The following is a 27,718-nucleotide window of genomic DNA, read 5'->3' as shown; positions in this document are numbered from 1 at the left end:
GTTATAATCTCAAAATAATGATTTACATCAAAACTACACACAGACATTAAACACTCAAACAATCACAACAATGTAAATGGAGACAGAACAGAAAGGGGTAACTTTGGGTTCAACATTGGGGGGGTTGAGATCTCCAACTATCTGGGGGCTGTCTGCATGGATTTAAAAAAAGCAATAAAAACATCGTAAAAATTGTTTGGTATTAAAACTCGTAAAAAGAGATTAAAACGTCAAAAGGCAACAAAAACTTCGAAAAAAATAAAACAACAAAGAAAGTGTAAACATTTTTTTTACAAAAAGAATCGAATAAAGGCAACAAAAACATTGAAAAATAACTGAAACTTAGGAAAAACAGTTCTGCATATTACGCCTTTGACAGATCAGAACAACAATAATAATGTTTCATCTAAACGTGTGTGTGTGTGTGTGTGTGTGTGTGTGTGTGTGTGTGTGTGTGTGTGTGTGTGTGTGTGTGTGTGTGTGTGTGTGTATGTTGTAGGAAAAAATGCGACTGATTCTACTCTGGCTCAAAAAGCCAGAGTCTTTTAAGAACCACCGGTCACTTCTCAAAGTTTCCCCTTTACTTATTGTGTTCGTTGAAAGGCAGACCAAGAAATGAATACTCAGGATTCGTTCAGTTAAACTATAACAATCTTTAGTAAAATGATATTGCAAACAGATCTTTCATATGCATATGGATCAGCCGCTCCTTCGAGACTTTCTCTCCCTAGCCACCAACAAAGTCTTTCCAGGTCTGACCCCGGACCTTCCTGTTCCCTTTTCTTTTATTCATCTTCAGGTTCCTCCTCTCGCCATTGCGTGTGGGCCGCCAATTGGTTGGATATCCCTCAGACTTTCTGTCTCCGAGAAGATAGAGAAGTTGCGCGCTAGAGATTGTCTGTTCCTTTAAGAGATTTCATTAGGTGCATTCTGTTCCAATTGTTTATTAAACAAATGAGGAGCACTCTTGCTCCACTAAATTTGAACCCGTCTTATCTTACACATGCCAGACAGGAGGAGACAGCGAGGCCATCCCAGGCTACAGCACATTCTTATTCTAATCCCAATATATTTCTACTATGTGTATGTATGTATGTATGTATGTGTGTGTGTGTGTGTGTGTATATATATATATATATATATATATATATATATATATATATATATATAAAAATATAAATAAAAACATATCTTTTTAAAACCTTTTGTTTCATTCAGCCGTCTCCTTTACCGCTGCAATCAGTTGACTACCCAACAACCATTATTCTGTTTATATTCTTTCATATTTAATCTGCTGACTCCTGTTACTGTTTGCTGCTGCGATATAAAGTTTGAACTTATTTAATCATTCAGTTCAGACATAAAAAGATGGAACACATTAACGTTGAAGAAGTGAATCGTTGTTTACTATTATTATTATTATTATTATTATTATTATTATTACCACGCTAAAACTACGGACTCTATCAGACTTGTTTTGTCACACAGACCTTCAGTGGTGATATCTTCAGATTATCCTGAGTGTTAAAGTATGGAAAGATCTTCTCAGTGAAAGTGTGTGTGAAGGTGTGTATGTGTGTGTTAGTATCAGGATCAGAGAACGACAGCTTTCCTCTGTTCCAGTCCAGAGTCACTCTGATCCTCCGGAGCTGCTTCTTCAACGGGAGAGCAGTGACTGGAGCTGGTGGAGACCACGCTGAGTATTTACCTTCAGAGAACCATATTGTCCATAATCCAGACAGTATGTCTTCCTTCCTCTGGACAGACTCTGGTAACCCACCCAGTAGCCAGACCGTACTGTCTCCAACCTCGACATCCCAGCTGTGAGTCCCTGAGTTAAAGCCCTCGGAGCCCACGACAGAGAAGCAACCATCAATCCTCTCTGGATTATCAGGAAGCTGCTCATACTCTCCTCCTAGTCTCACACTGGTCAGATCTTCAGACAGGGTGAGATATGAACCAGCAGTGTTTGGGTCCAGAACCAGGGGATAGTAGGAGACCAGGTCCTTCATCTTGTTCCAGATGTTGAAGCTCAGGTTGCCCAGGTGTTTGGCCTCGTCTATCAGAGCTCCTGAGAGCAGCTGTGGATCCTCCAGCAGGGGGCTCTGCTGGACTCTTTCCACTGCAGCCTTGTAGTTGATCAGGAATGAGACGTCTTCAGCTCTCAGCTGCTCCTCTGTGGCTCTGACTGTGTCTGAAAGAGCTGGTATCTCTCTGCTCAGAGCCTCCATCTTCTCCTTCATCCTCTGACTCTTCTGCTCCTCTTCCTCCCTCAGTGCAGCCATCCTGGCCACCTCTTCCTCTTCTAGAAACCGGTGAAGCTTCTTAAACTGACCCTTAATCTGGATCTCTGTGCGTCGGGCCTGGACCTTCATGTGTTCTGCTGTTTGATCAAACTTAATCTTAACTTGCTGACAGAGCTTCAGTTTCTCCTGTAAGGGCTTCAGGGCTTCCTGGAGCTCCTCTCGCTGATCCTGTGCAGCCTCATCGATGGGTCTGAATCTGTGGTTGGTGTGTCTCCTTGAATCTCTGCAGACGAGACACACTGGCTGCTGATGGTCCAGACAGAAGAGTTTGAGTTTCTCAGAGTGCAGACTGCAGAGAGCCTCTGAAGCTCTCTGATCTCTCTGCTGTAAGAAACTCTCACACAGCTTCTTCAACTCCAGGTTACGAGGTGGATGTGACTTTGAAGATCTTCTCTTACAAACTGGACACTCCTGTGTTGGTTTCTCTGTCCACCATCTCTGCAGACAGTCTTTACAGAAGCTGTGGCTACATGATAGAACAACAGGATCTCTAAAGACTTCATGACAGACCGAACAGCAGAAATCCTCCTCTGACATGGAAGCCATTTTGAGAGCAGCTGAAAACAGCAGAAACAGCAGACGTTAAAGGGGTGATAGATTGCATAACCAAGTTTACCTTGTCATAGTTGAATAACAGTTTGGAGGGTAAATAACATACATAGAAGCTCATAATCCCATTGACACCCCTTTCCTCTGCAAATCTCACAATTTGAAACTGCCTCTGAAAACGGGCAAATCTCACAAAGCTAAAAGTTGACGTCAACTCTGTGGCTCCTCCTTATTTGGCTCTACCTTCTCCCATTGTCACGCCCCAACATTTATGGCGTTTTTCCATTACATGGTACCTACTCGCCTCGACTCTGCTCGCCTCGACTCGGCGCACTGTGCGTCCCTTTTCCATTGCAGATTTTAGTGCCGCCTCAGCGTGGCTGGTCGTCATAGCGACTGCCGTGGGCATGGCTTGGTAGCGTTGCATTTCCCCCGACTCATTTCCTGGTTCTCCTTCTCCGTAAACAACATGAAATCAACAAGATAGTTAACTTCTCCTGCTCCAGATTTCCCACCGTGGTCAGAAAGAACAGGGCAGACACTTTGTTTCTCTCACTATATGACTCTAGAGTCACTACTCGCTGCCGAGCTAATCGCCGTCACTCTCTCACTTCTCCCTCGCTCACCAGCTACACACACACATACGGCGACTCGACACACACCAGCGCACAAGTATAAACATCAGGCCACTTGTATGCTACGGACAAAGCTCTGCTTGGAGCCTCCATGGATGTATTAAGATGATTAAGATTAAGATTAAGATGTATTAACAGGAGCCTCCGGCAGCAAAAAAACACCGCTGGCTAAACTATTTAAAAATGCCGTCTGTCGCTAGCAATGCAGTGATCAGTGACGATTCTTTCCGACCAATCTGTAGCCTGCAGGGTTTCACGTCACCTTCTCGGCTCGTCTCAGCTCGCTTGGAACCTCGACTGAGGTGGTACTAAAAAAGTACCTGTTAGCAGGTACCAGGTACTTTTTTTCGTAATGGAAAACCAAAAAAGGCGAGTAGGTACCATGTAATGGAAAAGCGCCATTACATAGGCTACTGACCTGGGGTCAGTTTTTCTTGGGAATCTAGGTCGCGCAGATCTCAGAAATGTTATACATTGTTTGTCTGCTATTTAATTACTAAATCCACTTCTGAGACTTTTTTATGCAAGAAATCAACTATGTAGAGGTCGAATATGGGCTTTTACGAAAATGTATGGCTAATTGCAAATTTTGTCTGAATGTGTCAGAGTTCAGGAGCTCCGCAGGCTAACGTGACAGTTGCTGGTTCTGCCTGGGTGGGTGCCTCGCCGCCCGGCCTGTCCACCTTCACAGACCCCGTTGTGAGTTTCAACATACATTTAGTATATTTACACTTTGAATTTCATCATAACATTTATGTCACAGCTACCCTAAGGTCTTACAAAGCTTACTTTTGTCCAATTTCAATTTAATACATTTTTGAGAATTTGAGAGGTTATGATATGTTATTGATATGATATTGTTTGTATTGTTTGTATTGTTTTCCCATTTAATCCTATGGGAAAAGATTGCGGCTACACTTTCGGCACACATTTTGTATTACACTTTGAATTTCGTCACAACACTTGTCACAGCTACCACAGTACCACTTTTGTCCAATTTCAATTTAATGCATTTTTTCGGAATTTGATTTATTTTTTATTTTTTTCGGTCTCGTAGGAGGAGGCTATGTTTGCCATTCATTCCTATGAACCCAGAAACGGTGACTTTGCGCGGTATGGAGTCTGCCGGCCGTGGAGCTCTGTCAGGGCAGCGGCATTTGGTAGTCCAGTAACCCAGAAATGGTGACTTTGCGTTGGGTATGGAGCACCGTGGGCTGCCGGCCGTGACAGAGCTCCATCTAGCTCACAGCAGGCCGGGGTCTGTGAAGGAGGACAGGCAGGGCGGTGTGGCAACAACCCAGGCAGCACCGGCCTCTGAACTCCGACACACAGTCGGACAAAATTTGCAATTAGCCATACATTTTCATAAAACGGCCCATAATAGACCTCTACATAGTTGATTTCTCAAATAAAAAAGTCTCAGAAGTGAATTTAGTAATGAAATAGCAAACAAACAATGTATACAATTTCTGTGTGTGTGTGTGCGCTTTGCTCAACCAATCAGCGCGCAGCTCATCTAAATATTCATGAGCATACCATATAGGCAGAAAACCAATCATTTCAATCAGGCCTATTTTACAGGGTTGCATTGGGGCGCATAGAACAGCGCCTGGGCCCTTTTCAGCCAAACCAATGTTACATACTCTATTAGGAGACCTTAAGGAACAGTGTGAAATACGCTATATAACCATTCTATCACCCCTTTAAAACAGGAAGTCAGTTGTGTTTGCCTCCCTCGCACACGGGACAAGTTTGCCTTCAGAGAGTCTGCCAGAAGGGTTTATTTTAACCCAAACTATCTTTTCCTAAACTAAACTAAGTAGTGTTGTTGTCTAAACCTGAGAGATTTCTGTCAGAAGGCCCAGAAGGTAAACGTCCCGTTCTCCCGTGGCCACCCCCACCCACCCCGCTGCAGAAAGTCGCCTCAGGTACTTTCACTTTGAGTCTCAAAGTGTTTTTCAGTCTGCAGCAGATTACAGTTAAAGTATTTCACGTCTTCAGTACTTCAGAGCGCCTTCCTGTAACTATCCATCCTCAGTTAAAGTCTCAGCTTTGTAATAAAAGGTAAATCTTACCGTCTGTCGGTGCGTCTCTTCTCACTGACAACTCAACAGGAACTCACTGGTTTCCTGGTCTGTCTCAGATGACATAATGTAAGATGTGGAGCTTTTGAAGCTGATGAGTTTTATCTTAAAGGGACAGTTCAGATGTTATGTGTGGTTTTATGAGCTACTTCTCTATAGGTGTGTGTGTGTGTGTGTGTGTGTGTGTGTGTGTGTGTGTGTGGCCTCCCTGAGACATCACCACATTGACCAAAAACATTGAGCTTTATCTCTCTGACCCTGAACTCCCCGTTTGTATTTCTGCTCATTGTGATGTCGTTTTCTTTGAGTATCTTCAATTCACTTTTATTTATAGTATCAATTCATAACAAGAGTTATCTCGAGACACTTTACAGATAGAGTAGGTCTAGACCACACTCTATAATTTACAAAGACCCAACAATTCCAGTAGTTCCCCAAGAGCAAGCATTCAGTGGGACAGTGGCGAGGAAAACCTTTCTCTCAGGAAGAAACCTGGGACAGACCCAGGCTCTTGGTAGGTGGTGTCTGACGGGACAGACCCAGCAGGGAGTCACAGGATGTAGCAGGGCACTGCAGGGAGTCACAGGATGTAGCAGGGCACTGCAGGGAGTCACAGGATGTAGCAGGGCATAGTAGGATGCAGCAGGATGTGTCATTTTAGCTGACGCTTTTATCCAAAGTGACTTATAATCGCTATATATGTCAGAGGCTACACACCTCTGGAGCAACTAGGGGTTACATGTCTTGCTCAGGGACACATTGAATGAATGAATGAAAGTTTGAATGAATGAAAGTTTATTTGGTTATTGAACATAGAACGTAATATATGTACAGCAAATTCATTAGAAACAAGGGTGGCAACCGAAAAGGTGTAGGCTGAAGCCATGGCTTATTACGTACCACCCTGTTTTACAAAAACATCTACCCATCAGAATTTAAACATAAACAATATACATGCGAAACGTGTATTCATACACACATACATGTATACATACTATATATATATATATATATATATATATATATATATAAATATACATACATACATACATACATACATACATACATACATACATACATACATACATACATAAAGACATATGCACTTAATCACAAACAATTTGTCTTAGGCCACCATATATTTAACAAAAATTTATGTTTTAAACTGTTTTTGAAATAATGAATGGAATTGCTCCTCTTAAGATCATCGGTGAGACCATTCCACAAGTTCTAATTCTACCGAAATCGTATTCATTTTAAAATTTGTTCTAACCATTTGTTTTTTAAACATATTCTCTCCTCTTAGGTTATATTTCTGTTCCCGTTTTTCAAACAAACATATTATGTTTTTAGGCAAAATTTTCATATAGACTTTAAACCTAAAGACCGCAGTATTCAGACGGACAACATCTGAAAGTTTTATTGCTTTAAATTTGCAACATATTGAGTTTGTCGGTTCATTATACGGTGAATGATTGGCTATCCTTATGGCTTTTTTGTAAAATAAAAATAGGTTTTATATTTGTGGTGTAGGCGTGCCCCCATATTTCAACACAATAAGAAAAGTATGGAACAATATTGATTGATGTATCGCAGTGGGAATCGAACCAGGGTCTCCCACACCAAAGGCGTGTGTCATATCCACTGTGCCATAACCACCCCTAGTAGCAGGGCGTATTTTCCTAATCCAAGGAAACCTGCTGGGCGAAAAGAAAACATATGGACTCCGGGGAATAAGCTCCCCAGAGCTAGGTTAGTAACAAGCATTTCTGGAACATGGAAGCACACAGATGGAAAGAGAGAGGAGAGAGAAGCTCAGTGTGTCAAAGGAAGTCCCCCGGCAGTCTAAAACTATAGCAGCATAACTAAGAGAGGCAGGTTAAGGAGAGGAGCCTGGTCGGGCTAGAACTCTTCTCAACCGGAATCGGGCTGTACTGTCCTGCCTCCCTCTACTTTGATTGTATCACACATGGACTAGTTTTTCAGCATCGTGTTGAGATAGGATGTTCCTAATTTTGACAATGTTACGAAGGTGAAAAAAGGCTGTTCTTGAAGTTTCAAATGCTTCATATCCTTAAAATCTGTCAAACCTGAAACCACGCACATTCTTTCAGTTTATTAATTTACACACACACACACACACCCACACTCTCTCACACACACAACCACACAGATTCAAATAAACATGAAATGATTAGGACATAAATCAGATGGTAACAGCCGACTAATTGATAAAGTTTGTTTTGATCTTCACAGTTTGGGGTGATGGACAAGCCTCTGCCTCGAACCGCGGCGACCAGCCTGTGTGACTCCTCCCCCCTGGCGGTCAGTCTGTGTGAATCCTCCCCCCTGGTGGTCAGTCTGTGTGACTCCTCCCCCCTGGTGGTCAGTCTGTGTGACTCCTCCCCCCTGTGACCAGCCTGTGCGCCCCCCGGTCAGTCTGTGTGAATCCTCCCCCCTGGCGGTCAGTCTGTGTGAATCCTCCCCCCTGGTGGTCAGTCTGTGTGACTCCTCCCCCCTGGCGGTCAGCCTGTGTGACTCCTCCCCCTGCTGTGGAGGGTGGAGGACCTCGCCTCCATGCGGGGCTCAGGGCCTGGTGGCGCGCCCGGGCCGCTGCTGCCCCGGACGCCCGCCAGAACGTGAGGCTGGGACGCCCACTGCTGCTGCTGCCAGGAGGAGGCGGCCTGACCTAACGGCCATGTCGCCGGCACCGCTACACCCGTGATAACCAGGTTAGTCAGTTAATGTACCCACTGGTGTAAAGTCTAATATGAAAACATACCGAACATCTTAACGTTTATATTAGCTGATACATGGTTAAACCTCATTGGCCAAGCAAAGCAGCTGTGTGTCTCTCTTCAGTTTGGGTGTAAAGTCTAAACTGTTATTTTGATACTAAAGTTGTGTTGATTTTTGGTTTTACCACGGAGATGTAACCTTCATCTTAGTTACTCTGGCCTTTCTGTGTGGAGTTTGCATGTTCTCCCCATGTTTGCGGCGGTTTCCTCCGGGTGCTCCGGTTTCCCCCACCATCAAAAACATGTACTAGGTTCTCCAGTCAGTGCCCTTGATCAAGGCACTGGCTCAGATCTGGAGTTGGCCCCGGATGACCCGCCATTGGTTGCCCACTGCCCCCTTGAGGGATGGGTTAAATGCAGAGAATGAATTTCGCTACATGTACGTGTATGTGACAAATAAAGTACCTTTACCTTTACCTTTACCTTAAAGTCCAAACTAACCAGAATATTGTCACAGAAAATTATGTTTTCCTTCAGGGGCCAATCAGTGAAAATCACTATTCTTAAAGCAGTGTTTATTATCATTCAGTGTGCCGATGTGCTGCAATAGCAGCAATCGGCAGAATGACTATTATCCCCCATACTTATTCTCCATCTTCCGCCACATTTTTGCCCCGCTACTAGTCACGGAGCATTGCCAAAACATGCACACAAAATACATCAAAACGTGTGCAATGATCGGGAATGGTGTTCTATGACTTTTCTAAGAGATTTTTTTCACAGGGTTTTCACGAAATCGGCAAAAAAATGCCGCACAATTTCCCATAGATTTTAATGGGAAATCTTCGGGAAATTGCTTAACATAGATCAAGGTAGAGATGATGACAGGTAGAGGGAAGGACAGAGGGGGGAAGCTGCAGTATGATTCTCTGAAATCTTTCCAAACAAATTGCTCTCTCCCCTACAGTTTTCATTCTTCATACATCACGGTTGGTCAAAACGTAGGAAATCTTGTGCCGATCCCACACATGTAAATATGGAATCTACCGGACTTAAACTTTTGGCTCTCTTCATACCAACTGCCGATAGAAACGCAGACGCAGACGGTTCCCTGTTTGTTACCTGCTCTGTGTCCCATATATTTGACAACACAAACATAAAAACTACATCAATGCGTTCGCCAGACCATATCAACAACTTCTGACACACTACACACACACCTCCTATCATGGAGACTCTTTAATGTAGGCCATGTTGTCCTCTCTTTACTGTGTGCCGTGTTGTCCTCTCTTTACTGTAGACTGTGTTGTCTCTTTACTGTAGGCCGTGTTGTCCTCTCTTTACTGTAGGCTGTGTTGTCCTCTCTTTACTGTAGACTGTGTTGTCCTCTCTTTACTGTAGACTGTGTTGTCCTCTCTTTACTGTAGGCCGTGTTGTCCTCTCTTTACTGTAGACTGTGTTGTCTCTTTACTGTAGGCCATGTTGTCCTCTCTTTACTGTAGGACGTGTTGTCCTCTCTTTACTGTAGACTGTGTTGTCTCTTTACCGTAGGCCATGTTGTCCTCTCTTTACTGTAGGACGTGTTGTCCTCTCTTTACTGTAGACTGTGTTGTCTCTTTACTGTTGGCCGTGTTGTCCTCTCTTTACTGTAGGCCATGTTGTCCTCTCTTTACTGTAGGACGTGTTGTCCTCTCTTTACTGTAGACTGTGTTGTCTCTTTACTGTAGGCCGTGTTGTCCTCTCTTTACTGTAGGCCATGTTGTCCTCTCTTTACTGTAGACTGTGTTGTCTCTTTACTGTAGGACGTGTTGTCCTCTCTTTACTGTAGACTGTGTTGTCTCTTCACTGTTGGCCGTGTTGTCCTCTCTTTACTGTAGGCCATGTTGTCCTCTCTTTACTGTAGGCTCTGTCCTCTCTTTACTGTAGGCCATGTTGTCCTCTCTTTACTGTAGGCTCTGTCCTCTCTTTACTGTAGGCCGTGTTGTCCTCTCTTTACTGTAGGCCATGTTGTCCTCTCTTTACTGTAGACTGTGTTGTCTCTTTACTGTAGGCTGTATTGTCCTCTCTTTACTGTAGGCCATGTTGTCCTCTCTTTACTGTAGGCCGTGTTGGCCATGTCAAACAGCAGATTTACTGTCAGCCGGTGTTATTCGGATGTGCACCAAGTAGTATGCACACTGTCATAATTTCTTGCGGAATTTTGTAGTTATTATTATTACCAATCCAGACTAGGTTAACTCTAATGTGTGTGTGTGTGTGTGTCTGTATGTGTGTGTGTCTGTCTGTCTGTCTGTGTGCGTGCAGGATGGAGGCGGGGGGGGCTACAGGTGCAGCAGTACCAGGAGGCCCAGCAGCCAGCCACGGGGGAGCAGAGTGTCCTGCTCTGGAAGACAGGGAAGTCAGCGCTGCTCCGAGCCATGACATCATCACCCACAGGTGAGAACGTGTCACCATGACATCATCACCCATAGGTGAGAACGTGTCACCATGACATCATCGCTCCATCTAAAACTACATACATACTTACAAACTCATTTCAGAAAACAAGCTTTTGCTCTCAGTTTATTTGGGGTACATAGTGCTGTAGTATTTACAATTTTGTTCGCCTGGGAAAACCCTGATGAACTTCCGGCAAATTTGAGATTTTCTCTGCAAGTCTGTCTGGCCAAGAGCCCATTCAAGCCCAGTTCCAGTTTATCCCAAATCAAGGCACCAATCACAACCGTTGAGACGGGCTTTACACCAATCACAACCGTTGAGACGGGCTTTGCACCAATCACAACCGTTGAGGCGGGCTCTACACCAATCACAACCGTTGAGGAGGGCTTTACACCAATCACAACCGTTGAGGCGGGCTTTACACCAATCACAACCGTTGAGGCGGGCTCTACACCAATCACAACCGTTGAGGCGGGCTCTACACCAATCACAACCATTGAGGAGGGCTCTACACCAATCACAACCGTTGAGGAGGGCTTTACACCAATCACAACCGTTGAGGAGGGCTTTACACCAATCACAACCGTTGAGGAGGGCTTTACACCAATCACAACCGTTGAGGCGGGCTTTACACAAATCACAACCGTTGAGGAGGGCTTTACACCAATCACAACCGTTGAGGCGGGCTTTACACCAATCACAACCGTTGAGGCGGGCTTTACACGATGACGATGACGATAGGGCTCTCCAACATGCTCGCTGGTTGAGATGTTTTTCCGTCGGTCTGCATACGTCATCTCTTTCATCGCTCTGATTGGTTGAAGGACTATCCAGTTACACCCAGAGGCATTTGAGCGGCTTCCGTTGGTGACGCCCCTTTGGAAATGGGCTGTGAATGAACCTTCCCCAGACCCACTCTCAGTAACTGAGAAGTCTGGTGTCAAATATTTTGCATAATTTCAGTCGTGAATTTGCAAGAGATAAAATATTTGAACTTGTGCAGAAATTCATGTGAAACTATGTTAAAAGCTGATCAATCACAGCCTTCTTCATGACTCTTTATCTGGAAATATTACAACTTTATACAACTTTACACACCCCATAATAGTCATGATCCTGGTTCTGTTCCCTGGTTCTGGACCTAGTTTTGACCCTGTTCCCTGATCCTGATCCTGATCCTGTTCCCTGGTTCTGGTTCTGGTTCTGGTTCTGATCCTGATCCTGATCCTGATCCTGATCCTGTTCCCTGTAGAGTCCGGAGACGAGTCTCTGCGGTGCCGTCTGGCGGCGTTGGAAAGCAGCTTCTCCTTTCCTCGCTCGGCGATGGCGGTGCAGCTCAGCACGGCGAGGGCGGGGCTTTCCTACTGCGCCGACGCCAGGGACTTCCTGCGGGCCGACCGGCCAATCAGAGCGCAGGATGAGCCGCGCCGTGCCACCAGGTACCAGGTGTTCAGAGACCTGAGGGGGCGGGGCTTCTACCTGACCTCTGCCGGGAAGTTCGGAGGAGACTTCCTGGTTTATCCAGGTCAGTTTCACTCTTATATTATATTATATTATATTATAATATTATAATAACTCTCTGTGTCTCTCTCTCTCTCTCTCTCTCTTTCTGTCTCTCTCTACCTGTCTGTCTCTCTCTCTGTCTGTCTCTCTCTACCTGTCTGTCTCTCTGTCTCTGCCTCTCGCTCTACCTGTCTGTCTCTCTCTAACTGTCTGTCTCTCTCTACCTGTCTCTCTCTACCTGTCTGTCTCTCTACCTGTCTCTCTCTACCTGTCTGTCTCTCTAACTGTCTGTCTCTCTGTCCTCCAGGGGATCCTCTCCGTTTCCACGCCCACTTCATAGCCGTGTGTGTGTCTCTGGATGAGTCCCTGAGTCTGCTGGACGTCCTGGCCGTGTCTCGTCTGGGCTCTAACGTCAAGAAGACGGTGCTGCTGTGTTCACCGGGGACGGACGGCCACGTGGCGTACACCTCGCTGCAGTGGAGCGGCATGGTGTAGAACCTGGACCCTCCCACAGGCAGGACCAGGACCCTGCCGGGCCCCCACGCCCCAGGTTTGGACCCCCGGACTGAAGACAAACATGGATATTGTGAAGAGGAAAGTGTTGCTGGATCGTAGGGATGGTACCCGATTCTCACTCACTCAAAACACCAACTTTGCCAGATCTCGGCCAACTTAAATGCCATCAACGCAAAACTTTAGATTCTTGTTTGGCTCGCCAACAACATGGCGAAGATTGGCCACTAGGGTGCTTTCACTGCCCGATGTGAGTCGAGTGCAGATGTGAGTTGCGCATGGGTCACTTTGCGACAAGTAGCCTCCAAGAACCTGCTAACGAGATACTTCTGTAATGTCAATACAATAAAAATGGACCTACATAACGAAGTTGGTTCACTGCTGGCTACAAGTTAGCAATCAAACACAACAAAGGCTGTCACTTAGCAAATAGCGTTTTGCGCTAACGTTTAAATTATATATAACATGAATGTAAATGGGAAGTTAGGGTTCATACTTTAGGCCATGCAGCTTTAGGTTCTGCGTTCAGACTTGGTGTGTGTCTGAGATAAAACTCAGAACCAAAGAAAAGGAACTTAAAAGGGTTTCCAACTGGACCCTATGTCTCCATGTTTGTGTGTCTGAGTGTCTGATGGAACAACAAACTGTGAAACTGGTCCAGTATTAAACAAAAAACGTGTAATGTAACCCTACAGGACTAATGTTCAGCAGCAGTTAGAGTCCACTAAAAGTTCTGTTGTTGCTGCTGACAGACTCAGATTATTATTCCAAGTGTCTGACAACATTATGGGATGGATCCTTACAGAGATAGACCTTTTAGTTAAAGAGTAAGATCCTTTAAGGTTAACATGAAACAGCCCCAAAATCACCATCACCAAACCCACCAGACTCCATGTAAATAATCAGGACTTTTACCATCGTAAAACACACTTCATTCAAAGTGGACAGAAACTAAATAAAACTATCAGAAGCTGTCTTGGTTTATCTTTCCACTGTTCCAACAATCACCAATCTGGTTTGGTTGGTGGAGATATGCTGGCTCTATACACGCTAAAAGTCCTGATTATTTACATGGAGTCTGGTGGAGATATGCTGGATCTATACACGCTAAAAGTCCTGATTATTTACATGGAGTCTGGTGGAGATATGCTGGCTCTATACACACTAAAAGTCCTGATTATTAACATGGAGTCTGGTGGAGATATGCTGGCTCTATACACGCTAAAAGTCCTGATTATTTACATGGAGTCTGGTGGAGATATGCTGGCTGTATACACGCTAAAAGTCCTGATTATTTACATGGAGTCTGGTGGAGATATGCTGGCTCTATACACGCTAAAAATCCTGATTATTTACATGGAGTCTGGTGGAGATATACTGACTCTATACACGCTAAAAGTCCTGATTATTTACATGGAGTCTGGTGGAGATATGCTGACTCTATACACGCTAAAATTCCTGATTATTTACATGGAGTCTGGTGGAGATATGCTGGCTCTATACACGCTAAAAGTCCTGATTATTTAAATGGAGTCTGGTGGAGATATGCTGGCTCTATACACGCTAAAAGTCCTGATTATTTACATGGAGTCTGGTGGAGATATGCTGGCTCTATACACGCTAAAAGTCCTGATTATTTACATGGAGTCTGGAGGGTTTGGTGACGGTAACTTAAATGATCTTACCTCCAATTTGAACTTCTGAAATGGTCTGATGGTTGTTCTCCCTGATACTCTGTTTGCTTCCTGATGTCCAGAAATAAAGACAGAACTGTTTAAAACTGACTCTCCCATTTATTCTTTAATGAGTAATAATTAACATTTAATGTGTAAACACACCACAGCACCTCCCAGTGGTGAGACAGAGTATTGGCATTAACAGCTTTCTTGTGTGTTCGTGTGTTTTGTGTGTGTGTGTGTGTGTGTGTGTGTGTGTGTGTGTGTGTGTGTGTGTGTGTGTGTGTGTGTGTGTGTGTGTGTGTGTGTGTGTGTGTGTGTGTGTGTGTGTGTGTGTGTGTGTGTGTGTGTGTGCTACTAAACAGAGTTCAGTTCCCTTTCTGCTGAATGTTACCAATGATCATGACTGCTTTTATTTCACACCACAGACATTTATTGATGTCATAAGACAAATACATTCAGTTCTACTGTTACAGATAGAGTTGCACCCAACGTTAGCATCAAATTACAAGAACTGACTCATCGCTGGCCAATCAACTTGCCCGACATACAATCTTACTGTCTCGGGCCATCAGAACATCGAGCCATCAGTCCTTCGAGCTATCGAGCCATCGGGCCACCGGGCTGTCGCTTATGTCAAACCCTGCTCAGTATCTCAAAATAATCATTTATAATCTCAAAATAATGACTTACATCAAAACTACACACAGACATTAAACACTAAAATAATCACAACAATGTAAATGGAGACAGAACACAAAGGGGTAACTTTGGGGGGGTTGAGATCTCCAACTATCTAGGGAGGGGGGACATGTCTGCATGGATTTAAAAAAAAAACGGAAAAAAAACATCGGAAAAATAGTCGGTAATAAAACTCGTAAAAAGAGACAAAAGGCGACAAAAACTTTGAAAAAGGAGCCAAAAATGTTGAAATTATTTGCAAAAAGAATCAAACAAAGGCAACAAAAACATTGAAAAAGAACTAAAACTTGGGATAAAGCTCAGTATCGTATACTACGTCTTTAACAGAGCAATTAACCATTATTCTGTTTATATTCTTTCATATTTAATCTGCTGACTCCTGTTACTGTTTGCTGCTGCAGATATAAAGTTTTAATTAATTTTATCATTCACTTCAGATATTATTTCTTCATAAAAAGATGGAACACATTAACGTTTAAAGAAGTGAATAGTTGTTATCACCACCCTAAAACTACAGACTCTATCAGATCTGTTGTTTTCTTACACAAACCTTCCATGGTAATATCTTCAGATTGCCAACAGTGTTAATGAATGGAAACATCTTCTCAGTGAAAGTGTGTGTGAAGGTGTGTATGTGTGTCTTAGTATCAGGATCAGAGAACAACAGCTTTCCTCTGTTCCAGACCAGAGTCACTCGGATCCTCTGGTGCTGCTTCTCAAACGGGAGATCAGTGCGTGGAGCTGACGGAGACACTGCTGAGTATTTACCACCTGAGAACCATATTGTCCATATTTCAGACTGTATGTCTCCCTTCCTCTGTACAGACTCTGGTAACACACCCAGTTCCCAGCATGTACTGTCTCCAACCTCGACATCCCAGCTGTGAGTCCCTGAGTTAAAGCCCTCAGAGCCCAGGACAGAGCAGTAATAATCAATTCTCTCTGGATTATCAGGAAGCTGCTCCTCCTCCTTTCTTAGTCTCACACTGGTCAGATCTTCAGACAGGATGAGTTCTGGACCAGCAGTGTTTGGGTCCAGAACCAGAGGAGTGTAGGAGACCATGTCCTTCATCTTGTTCCAGATGTTGAAGCTCAGGTTGCCCAGGTGTTTGGCCTCATCTATCAGAGCTCCTGAGAGCAGCTGTGGATCCTCCAGCAGGGGGCTCTGCTGGACTCTTTCCACTGCAGCCTCGTAGTTGATCAGGAATGAGACGTCTTCAGCTCTCAGCTGATCCTCTGTGGCTCTGACTGTGTCTGAAAGAGCTGCTATCTCTCTGCTCAGAGCCTCCATCTTCTCCTTCATCCTCTGACTCTTCTGCTCCTCTTCCTCCCTCAGTGCAGCCATCCTGGCCTCCTCTTCCTCTTCTAGAAACTGGTGAAGCTTCTTAAACTGATCCTTAATCTGCATCTCTGTGCGTTGGGCCTGGACCTTCATGTGTTCTGCTGTTTGATCACACTCCTCTTTAACTTGTTGACAGAGCTTCAGTTTCTCCTGTAAGGGCTTCAGGGCTTCCTGGAGCTCCTCTCGGTGATCCTCTGCAGCTTCATCTATGGGTCTGATTGTGTGGTTGGAGTGTTTTTCTGAATGTAGACAGACGAGACACACTGGCTGCTGATGGTCCAGACAGAAGAGTTTGAGTTTCTCAGAGTGCAGACTGCAGAGAGCCTCTGAAGCTCTCTGATCTCTCTGCTGTAAGAAAGTCTCACACAGCTTCTTCAACTCCAGGTTACGAGGTGGTTCAAACAAAGATCTTTTCTTACAAACTGGACACTCCTGTGCCTGTTTCTCTGTCCACCATCTCTTCAGACAGTCTTTACAGAAGCTGTGGCTACATGACAGAACAACAGGATCTCTAAAGACTTCATGACAGACCGAACAGCAGAAATCCTCCTCTGACATGGAAGCCATTTTGTCTCTGAGAGCAGCTGAAAACAGCAGAAACAGCAGACGTTAAAGGGGTGATAGATTGCAAAACAAAGTTTACCTTTTCATAGTTGAATAACAACAGTTTGGTGGGTAAAAAGGACATACAGAGAACCTCAAAGTCCCATTGACTCCTCTTTCCTCTGCACATCTCACAATTTGAAACTGCTGCTGAAAACGGGCGTATCTCAACAAAACTAATAGTTGACCTCAACTCCTCCTTATTTGGCTCTAGTCTCTACCTTTTTCACGCCCCAACATTTACATAGGCCACTGATCTGGGACCAGTTTGTCTTCTGAATCTAGGTCGCGCAGATCTCAGAAATGTTATACATTGTTCGTCTGCTATTTCATCACTAAATTCACTTCTGAGACGTTTTATGAAAATCAACAATGTAAAGATCAAATATGGGCCATTTTACGAAAATGTATGGCTAATTGCAAATTTTGTCCGACTGTGTCAGAGTTTAGGAGCTCTGCAGGCTAACATGACAGCGGCGAACTAAGCGGCTGTCCCAATCGAGTGTTGTTTTTTTATCCTTAACATTCGCCGATTCTCCACTCTGGGCTCCCGTAGCTCCGAATGGGCTCAGCCCTCCCCCCGCTCGTTTGCTATAGAGATACACAAACAACATGGCAGCGACAGCGGCTAATATTAGTTATTTTCTTAACCAGTCATTTCATTACTTACTCATCCGTAATCTCTGCCGAAATGAAAGGCAGCTCGCGGTGCTCTGTCCCCGGCTGAGAGTCACCTATTCTCGGATAACTGAACAACCAGCTAGTGCTGACCTGTCGGAGCACCATGGAGCACCAGAGCCGGTGTTGAGGAACTCTTTTGCAGCTCAACACATCTACTAAATGCTACTGATACGACGAGCTGTGACGGAGGTCTGTAGCGGCTTAAACAACTAGCAATCGACGCTCTGTAGCACGGAGCTCTTCTTCGATATGTTTTTACCGCTAGTTACTACGATGGAGCTTGCTACAGGTATGCTACATTCAAGAGACCATGGGATGTTAACGTACGTTACTCAGCAACAGGTGAAAATAGGGGTAAGGTTGTGCAATAACGTTAAAATGATTTTAACTTTTAGTGAGGAACAAAAAGTGAAATACCTGTATGTGTGAAAACAGCTTTTTCTTTGTCTTCTGCAGATTGATTTTAAGTAGTGGGGAAAAATCTATTTAAATCGTAAATCAGGTTTTTTGTCATATCGCCCGGCCCTACTTCCTACTAACACAGTACACAGTATGTCAGGCAGACGCGGAGCTGAAAATCATGCAGCTAAACTAATTGATGTTGTGGAGACTGGGAAAGTTGCAGAATGTGTCAACAACAAAGTCAAAAAGCAAAAGGCTATGAATCTGAACAAATTTAGGTATTGCCCATCTCAAGCTGACCATCCCAAAAATGCAAGAGAAAACAGGAAATCACATCTACCAAATTCAGAATTTTATGGGGGAGTACCCCCAGACCCCCCTCCCTGTTTGCACCGAAATAGGGTAGGGGGGAGGGTCCTTATGCATCTGTGCCCAGGGGGACAGTAGTTCATAATCCCTCACTGTATTCATTTATAATGTAACAGAGAGACATTAGAGTGACATTTGTGTCAATAATCGTCAAGCACAGGTGACTCCATGTGGTGGGAGGGGGCCCCCCAAATCAAATTTTTCTTAGGGCCCCCAAAAGGCTTGGGCTGGCACTGGCGCCCGGTGCTGCCTGGGTTGCTGCCCGGCCTGTCCACCTTCACAGACCCCATTGTGAGTTTCAACATACATTTAGTATATTTACACTTTGAATTTCGTCACAACATTTATGTCACAGCTACCCTAAGGTCTTACAAAGTCTTAAATTTCAATTTAATGTATATTTGGGAATTTGAGAGGTCTCGTAGGAGGAGGCTATGTTTGCCATTCATTCCTATGAACCCAGAAATGGTGACTTTGCGCGGTATGGAGTCTGCCGGCCGTGGAGCTCTGTCAGGGCAGCGGCATTTGGTAGTCCAGTAACCCAGAAACGGTGATGTTGCGCTAGGTATGAAGTGTCACGGGCTGCCTGCCGTGACAGAGCTCCATCTAGCTCACAACGGGTCTGTGAAGGAGGACAGGCCTGGCGGTGAGGCAGCAACCCAAGCAGCACTGGCCGCTGTCACGTTAGACTCCAACACACAGTCGGACAAAAGTTGCAATTAGCCATACATTTTTGTAAAACGACCCATATTTGACCTCTACTGTTGATTTTTCGCATAAAAAAAGTCTCAGAAGTGAAATTAGTAATGAAATAGCAGACAAACAATGCAAACAATTTGTAGGGCTGTCCTGGACTAAAGAAATTCTTAGTTGACTAACACTTCTATGATTTAGTCGACTAATAGATTAGTTGATTTAATCGACAGAGCTGTGAGCTTTGAGAGGTGGTTAATACTAGAAAAGCACAATATAAATGTAGTTAATTAACCATCTGTAAAACTGAGTTTCTCTACAAAAAGCACCACTTTAAATCTTGTGTTGTCCTCCGGGTCACCGGGACCCAAAGGACAAAGAAAAAGGGATTTTTTGGCATCTTGTATTGGACTGGTGTTGAGCTTCGGGGTCCCCCCACCTCCCCCGGTTCATGTGGAATGACAACACTCAGCTCAACGCCAGGCCAATACAAAACGTCAAATAACCTGCACGGGTCCCGGTGACCCAAAGGACAACACAAGGGTTAAATCTTGTGTTCACCAGATATGTGCTTATACGTTTCTCGGAAATGAGTTAATGTCAATTAAGCATGAATAAGCATAAAAAAATGACTTATCAACTAAAGAAATCTTAGTCGACTAAGACCAAAACTACCGATTAGTCGACTAAGAGGTGGCAGCTCTAGAAATTTGTGTGCTGTCTGTCTGTCTGGTGGCGGGAACATGGGCACAGAGGAGAATGACGAACAATGTATACAATTTCTGTGTGTGTGTGTGCGCTTTGCTCAACCAATCAGCGCGCAGCTCATCTAAATATTCATGAGTGTACCATATAAGGCAGAAAACATTTTCATTTCAATCAGGCTTATTTTACAGGGATGCATTAGGGCCCATAGAACAGCACCTGGGCCATTTTCAGCCCAACCAATGTTACATACTCTATTAGGAGACCTTAAGGAAAACTGTGAAATACCCTATATAACCATTCTATCACCCCTTTAACACAGAAAGTCAGTTGTTTTTCCCTCCCTCGCACACGGGACAAGTTTACCTTCAGGGCGGTCTGCCAGAAAAGTTTATTTTAACCCGAACCACTATCTTTTCCTAAACTAAACTAAGTAGTAATGTTGTCTAAACCTGAGAGATGTCTGGCAGAAAGCCCATAAGGTAAATGTCTCCCGTGTGCCCCCCCCCACTATCAGATTACATTACATGTCATTACATGTCATTTAGCTGACGCTTTTATCCAAAGCGACTTACAATTATGTGCTTTCAACTGTGAAGGTTCAAACTACAGACAACAAGTAGTAAGTACGAGTACATTAGGTTTAAATAAGCAAAGCTACAAAGAGACATATAAAAGTGCAGGTTCAAGAATTTTTATATATTTTTTTATCCGAGGTGTAGTCGGAAGAGATGTGTTTTTAGCCTTCGGCGGAAGATGTGTAGGCTTTCGGCCATCCTGATGTCGATGGGGAGCTTGATCCACCATTTGGGAGCCAGGACAGTGAACAGTCGGGATTTTGTTGAGTGATTAGTTCTCCCTCGCTGTGGGGGGCAGCAAGCAGATTGGCTGATGCAGAGCGAAGTGGGCGGGTTGGGGTATATGGTTAGACCATGTCCTGGATGTAAGCTGGGACTGATCCGTTCGTGGCCCTGTATGAGAGGACTAGTGTACTGTATGGGAGTACTAGTGTACTGTATGAGAGTACTAATGTCTTGAAGCACATGCGAGCCACACTTGGTAACCAGTGAAGAGAGCGGAGGAGCGGTTAAACAGTTAAAGTATTTCAATTATTCAGTACGTCAGAGTTCCTTCCTGTAACTATCCTCCCTCAGTTAAAGTATTTCACTTCTTCAGTACTTCAGAGTTCCTTCCTGTAACTATCCTCCCTCAGTTAAAGTATTTCACTTCTTCAGTACGTCAGAGCTCCTTCCTGTAACTATCCTCTCTCAGTTAAAGTATTTCACTTCTTCAGTACTTCAGAGTTCCTTCCTGTAACTATCCTCCCTCAGTTAAAGTATTTCACTTCTTCAGTACGTCAGAGCTCCTTCCTGTAACTATCCTCCCTCAGTTAAAGTATTTCACTTCTTCAGTACGTCAGAGCTCCTTCCTGTAACTATCCTCCCTCAGTTAAAGTATTTCACTTCTTCAGTACTTCAGAGCTCCTTCCTGTAACTATTCTCCCTCAGTTAAAGTCACAGCTTTGTAATAAAAGGTCAATCTTACCTTCTGTCTGTCGGTGCGTCTCTTCGCTCTGACAACTCAACAGGAACTAACTGGTTTACCTGGTCTGTCTCAGATGATGTAATGTAAGGTGTGGACTTTTCTCAGGCAACTGATAAGTTTTATCTTAAAGGGACAGTTCAGCTGTTATGAAGTCTGGTTTTATGAGCTAATTCTCTATAGTTGTGTGTGTGTGTGTGTGTGTGTGTGTGTGTGTGTGTGTCTGTCTGTCTGTGTGTGTGTGTGTGTGTGTGTGTGTGAGACATCACCACATTAACCAAAATGATAGAGCCTTATCTCTCTAACCCTGACCTCTCCGTTGGTATTTCTGTTCATTCCGATGTCGTTTTCTTTGAGTATCTTCAAATTTTAGTTCAGTTTATTTATATAGCACATTTAAAAACAACCATAGTTGACCGAAGTGCTTAACAAGCTCCAAAACTCAAAGAGATAATAAACACAAACAAAGCACAATATACAATACAAAATTACCAACAGTAGAAAAAGAATAAGGTCAAGATATCAAAGCTCAACTTGAATTGAAAGCCAACGAATAATAATGGGTATTAAGCATGGGCATGAACATTTCAATGGTCCGAGCTGTTCTTACATGAATAGGTAAACTATTCCAGAGGTTTGGAGCAGCCACTGCAAAGGCTCGGTCACCTTTGGTTTTTAACCTGGATCTGGGCACATCGAGGAGTATCTGATAGGACGACCTCAGTGCTCTGACAGGTGTGTGGACATGTAAGAGCTCCGATAAATAAGAAAGCAACAACCCATTTAAGATCTTAAAGACAATTAATACAATTTTAAATTCAATCCTGAAACAAACAAACAGGAAGCCAGTGGAGCGTGGCCAAAACCGGTGTAATGTGGTCGTGCTTTTTTAGGGATGACTGATCCAATCCAACATACAAAGAGTTAGTAGTAGTTAGTTAGTAGTCTAAACGGGACGTAATGAATGCATGTATGACTCTTTCAAAGTCTTTGTGTAGCAGGTAGGTCTTAACCTTAGCCAAGAGTCTCAGCTGGAGAAGCTGGTTTTAACAACAGAACTAATCTGTTTGTCAAATTTAAAAGCTCTGTCAAAAATCACTCCCAGATTCCTGGTAAAAGGAGGAGTATGGGAACCTAAAGTACCAAGAGCATCTACACAGGCACTAAAATGTTCAGCACGACCAAACACAACAATTTCAGTCTTAATTCACACATTAAAACATGTTTACAGCTTTTATTAGTTTCATCTCTATGTTCTTATCTTACACACACCCCACTTTTTGAATTACAATTTATGTATTTATTTGGTAACACTATATCCCTTTATTTTAATCGTTTTATTATATATATTATTTTAATTAAGTATCTTAAAAATGTAGTCCTTTTATTTCATTTTTGATGACATTGATGTGATGTATTGCTCCTCTAATGGATCCATGTGAAGAATGGTGATGTAATGGAGGTGTGAGAGTGTAATGTGTTCCTCTGAGATGAAGTGAAGGACTAAATGGTTGAATCCAAGCTGCAGCAGTGCTGCTGTGTGCTGTCATGGTGTTTGATCAACAGAGAGAGCACACAGACTCCAGGAGGACACATTTAAAAGATGCTTCTCCTGAAAGAAGAACTAAAGAACCAGCAGTCAGTTGGCTCCTTGTTCTGGAACATTCTCTCAGACAGACTGTCATTGCCCGATGTGAGTCGAGTGCCAATTTGAGTCGCGCATGCGTCACTTTGCAACAAATAACTAACGACTAAGTTAGCAATCAAACACAACAAAGGCTGTCACTTGAATGGCATTTTGAGCTAACGTTAGCAATCAAAGAATCATAGATAGCTACAATGTTTTTGAAATGATTTCCATCTTCTGTTATTGTAAAGAGAAACATTTATTATTTTATGGATTTCACAAATTTCAGTATGACACGTTATGCTGTAAACTGTTTAAATCTGAGCATGCCCAACTCACATCTGCACTCGACTAGAGTTGGTCTGACTCGGCTAACATCGGGTATGACACGTTATGCCGCAAACCGTTAAAATCAGAACATGCGCGACTCACATCTGCACTCGACTCACATTGGGCAGTGACACAGATGTTGGGCCAACTGACCTTTGCACAACTGAGTTTGCACACTGATCCAACAAATACCAACAAACATTATAAAGATGGCAGCTCCTGTTGTCAGTTGGTCGTCTTTATAATGTTCATAAAACCATCTGCCAGTCCACACTGCCCAGACAGTAACAGACAAGACTGACTTTTGTCACCTAGTCCATTTTCATATTTGGTTTAATATAACATGGATGAAGTGGAGACCTTGTTGAGTGTGGCCAAAGTAGTTCTGGTCTACCTGGCCTGTAAAGCTGCTAGCCATGTAAAGGAGAGACGGCAATCAAACCGAGGAGGAGACTGTGGTGTAAACCTTGGATATTGTGACATGCAAAACAGGGTGTCTATCCTAACTTGTGTCAAGAACTTCGCTCAGAAGATACTCCAGCTTTTGCGAATTTTGCTCCTCAAGCTTGAGGAATTAGTCACTAATGTTACTCCACTAATTGCCAGACAAAACACCCATTTTAGAGACAGCATTTCGAGCAGTGAGAATGTTGCCATTGTGTCAAACACTAACAACTCCACCAGACCAGGCTGGACATAAACTCTAACGACTCCATCCAACAAACGCCAACAAACACAGACGGCCGGCCCACACTGACCCAACTGTTGGAGTTTGTTGGCGTTTGTTGGCTTTTGTTGGCTTTTGTTGGAGCAGTGTGCAAGCTCCTTAAATAATATGGCGAGTGGACTGTGTCATTCAAAGGATACCCAAAAGGAGAAAGAGCAGGCTACCCTCCCTGTCGCTGCCAAAACCGTGTGGATTTATGAATTGATTTAATAGGGATTGCAGACGAGAGACCAGCGGCGACAAGGCGGCGAGTGCATGTTAGAGACATTTTCCCACGGCAACGTGGTGATGGCGTATGTTACAATTCGAATATGTAAAGCCAAAAGGGTCATAATACGTCACAATTCTCACGGCGTTTTGGACACCGTTCGTGGTGTCACCAGGTTTCTAATAAACGCCACAAGATACTTATTAGACACCAGGGGTCCATTTCAGAAAACAGGTTTAGTGAAAACTCTGAGTTTGTTAACCCTGAGATGAGGGAAACTGTGTTTTCTGTTTCAGAAAGAGAGGTGACTTAACGTCAGAGTCAGTTACTATAGTAACTTAACCTCACAGTCAGTTACTATGGTAACATACCCTGAGTCTGTGAACCTAACCTGGTCGGGAGCAGGTTTTCTTCTTTTTCTCATTTCCTCATTCATTAATTCATTCATTCATTCAGTCTTTATCAGGCGCATTTGTTATCGGCATGAATAAAAAAAAAAAAATGTTGGTTTATCAACCATGTTAGGCAGACTATAAAACGTTATTTGTTTTTTTAAAACTACTAACAAGGCATTTCCTTTTGTCGACGATCCCGTTGATGAAGAAGCTGCTTTACTTCGCAGGTCGTTATGTCGGGAGATGATACTGAAACCCCTGACATTTTAATTTCCAGATAACTTCCTATTTGAGTGGTATTGTTTTTCTTCCCAGTCAATTATGCAGCCTACATGACCATATCCGTCCTCATATCACTAACGTCACCAATCTATGCTCTTACATCCCAGCAGATTATTTCTGTCACATTATGTTTTTTTGCAAACGGCAGTTTTCTTTACAACATTGGTGAAGCGGATCATATTATTATAGCCACTGTATGTCATGCTGCCTTTTTATTGTGGTGGTGCATTGAACATTGTTGGGTACTTGTAGGGTACAGATTTGACCATTGGCAAATTATCAAAGATGTTTTATCAATATTAATAAAGTTATGAATATGGTTATTAATAACTTTATCAAATCGACAAAAAATCTAAACGGTGCACCACCCTGCAAGTCAGGGGCCAATAATCAAACTGTGGAACAGTCTCATTTCTGTGGTAATCCTTCAAAGGAAACAAAGGAAGGGGTGAATCCGAGCACGGACCTGTTCAGCCAGCAATTATTACAATAAGAACATAAATAATCACAGGCAACTGCTATTTAAGTATAATAGAATTTATTAATGTCACAATTATCAGTAGCCAATAAATAATCCTTCAATAATAAAACGTATATACCTTTTACAATATCACAACCAAAACAAAAGCAAACAAAGCAGCATGTGTCATGGACACGTCTGTGTGTGTGTTTGTGTGTGTGAGAGAGAGAGTGAGAGAGTGAGTGAAAGAGTATGTTGAAAGATTACAACATAAGCACAAACAAAAGTCTGTAATTTGAAGTTTCTGAATCCAACAAAGTAACCCACAACAAAGTATGATTTTCATGATGTGGTGGAAGCAAGCCATCTATTTATCTTCCTGAACTGAATGGTTGTGTCCCATTGCAGAATAAAATACTTCCAAATGTCCCATCCATCTTGACGCCTGTGTTATATGAGTCAGTTTAAAGGTTAACAGAGTGGTCAAATTACTAGCACAGGTGTAAATATATGATAAAAAGACGTTTTTCCTATCATGACTCCACTTTCACCCAACGTCTCATTTTAAACAGTTTGTTGTTTGTCCAACACTGAGGAAACTATTCTCGCTTGTACTTTGGTATGGTATGCTTGGCCATGTGTTAGCTCTGTACAAACGCTATGCCGACTCCACGTGGTTAAGCTAGCAGCATTAGCTCGGGAGCTACGTGGCTAGCTTGTGTCTGTGTGTGTGTGTATGTTAGTAAAAGAAGAAAGGGTAAAGAAAGAGACAAACTGATCTTAGTTATCAATAATGACCAGCCCCCTCAGCCACTCCGGTCTGGACCAAACGTGCAGTTAGGGCAGACTCTGGGACTTTTGTCTTACTGAGGGGAAACGGTCATTATAACCACTCCAGTGGCTAACAGCTGATTTTCCACGATTTTCTCGCAGAGAGTAACTAAACTCCGTGAAAGGAGTGAAAGCAGGTAGCAATTATAGTTTTACCAAGCTACTCAACACAACATAACAGTATCGTGATCAATGATACATTCACAGAAACAGATTAATAATCACATATGGACAAGTACATGATTAAAATCAGATCACATTAATGGCAAACAATGGTAGCTATACCTTTGCTCATTAATACAACAAACCAAACACACAAATTCTAACGTCTGCCCAGAACTGTGTAAAAGCCTCCTTACAGTGTGTGTTGTTTGTCAGTTAATCTCTCGCCAGAGGTTAACGACCGGTACGTCCAGGGCAGTGGACGACACGCGATCCAAGTCGACAAGCAACAAAATGGGAACGTTGTCCTCTTTTCCTTGAATCCGGGCTGATTAAACCCGCTGCAGATGTGAAGAAGTACTGGGTCAGTATTCCCTCGGATCCCTTTTATATCAGAAAGATAGTAAATGTCCCAGTTCAATCTCGACCAGCGAGGTGACTCTGGCTAGCTAGTTCGAACAGCTGTGTCTTCTGTCAGTAAATGAATCACCGTGAAGAGCTTTGAAACACGATCGCTGAAAGCTTTTATCCTTTCTCCGCCTCCTAGTGGCGGGGTGGTGCATTCAAAGGCCCAACGGCCAATAGAAAAAATACAACTCTGTCACAGGTGTGAAGCAGTTCTTTGTTTCACCACCAGTCTGCCTTGTTCTCCTCGTGTTGAAGGTAGATTCCCCATTTTGCGACCTGTTTCCAAGTGGCGACCTGTAGGAGTTTGGTGAAAGAGGCTTCATGCAAAACATTTAACTCTCGTCTTTTTTCGTCAACAATAATGCATGTTAATTTCTTCTTAGTCAGCGTTTTTGGACATTGGTGCAGTCTCATCATCGTCTTGTCTTAGACATGGAAAAAAAGGTTATTGACGAACATATTTAGTCTTGTCTCATCTTACGAAATTAACACTAATGTGGAGTATAGTTATATCATTTAAAAAGCATGTATTAGTTCTTGTTGACTGGTCTAAATCAGTTTGCCTGCTGTTGATCTAACATTCCTGAGGGTGGCAGCAGAGGACAATATATAAATTATTCACTCTAATAAACTATGGTCATGTAAAGCATGGGATTATCTGATTTATTCTAAAGAATCGGTTCTAGGTGTTCTTTTTTTATCTGTTAGACGTTGTTGTGGCATTATTGTAAAAGGTACACAGTCATTTTAATCTATTTTATTTCAATTGAAATGTTATTTTATTGTAAGATTACAACATAAGCACA

General features: G+C 43.2%; 2 protein-coding genes and 1 pseudogene across 3 annotated transcripts; 1 reads left to right on the top strand and 2 right to left on the bottom strand.

The window, feature by feature from the left end:
* Nucleotides 1-1,198: 1,198 nt before the first annotated feature.
* LOC120543792 (nuclear factor 7, ovary-like) lies at nucleotides 1,199-21,504 on the bottom strand. Of its 2 annotated transcripts, XM_039777036.1 has the most exons (3): nucleotides 21,486-21,504; nucleotides 17,055-17,071; nucleotides 1,199-2,852 (listed from the first exon to the last, which is right to left on the bottom strand). In XM_039777036.1, the coding sequence occupies exon 3, from the start codon at nucleotides 2,850-2,852 to the stop codon at nucleotides 1,467-1,469; it is 1,386 nt and encodes a 461-aa protein (XP_039632970.1). In that variant the 5' UTR covers nucleotides 17,055-17,071; nucleotides 21,486-21,504; the 3' UTR covers nucleotides 1,199-1,466. The 2 variants fall into 2 exon arrangements, with proteins under 2 accessions (XP_039632970.1, XP_039632978.1); XM_039777044.1 differs by lacking the exons at nucleotides 17,055-17,071; nucleotides 21,486-21,504 and adding an exon at nucleotides 5,566-5,748 and having other exon boundaries at nucleotides 1,199-2,863.
* On the top strand, nucleotides 7,994-13,469 carry LOC120551120 (annotated as a pseudogene).
* LOC120543803 (nuclear factor 7, brain-like) lies at nucleotides 15,389-21,512 on the bottom strand. Its single transcript, XM_039777059.1, has 2 exons — nucleotides 21,486-21,512; nucleotides 15,389-17,071 (listed from the first exon to the last, which is right to left on the bottom strand). Exon 2 carries the CDS (start codon nucleotides 17,052-17,054, stop codon nucleotides 15,669-15,671), a length of 1,386 nt encoding a protein of 461 aa, XP_039632993.1. The 5' UTR covers nucleotides 17,055-17,071; nucleotides 21,486-21,512; the 3' UTR covers nucleotides 15,389-15,668.
* Between the last annotated feature and the right edge of the window lie 6,206 nt (nucleotides 21,513-27,718).

This window comes from Perca fluviatilis, chromosome 2 (genome assembly GCF_010015445.1).
Source record: "Perca fluviatilis chromosome 2, GENO_Pfluv_1.0, whole genome shotgun sequence".
NCBI lineage: Eukaryota > Metazoa > Chordata > Actinopteri > Perciformes > Percidae > Perca > Perca fluviatilis.
The sequence above is the reverse complement of the archived record's forward strand: the minus strand, read 5'-3'. Positions and strand labels throughout refer to the sequence as shown.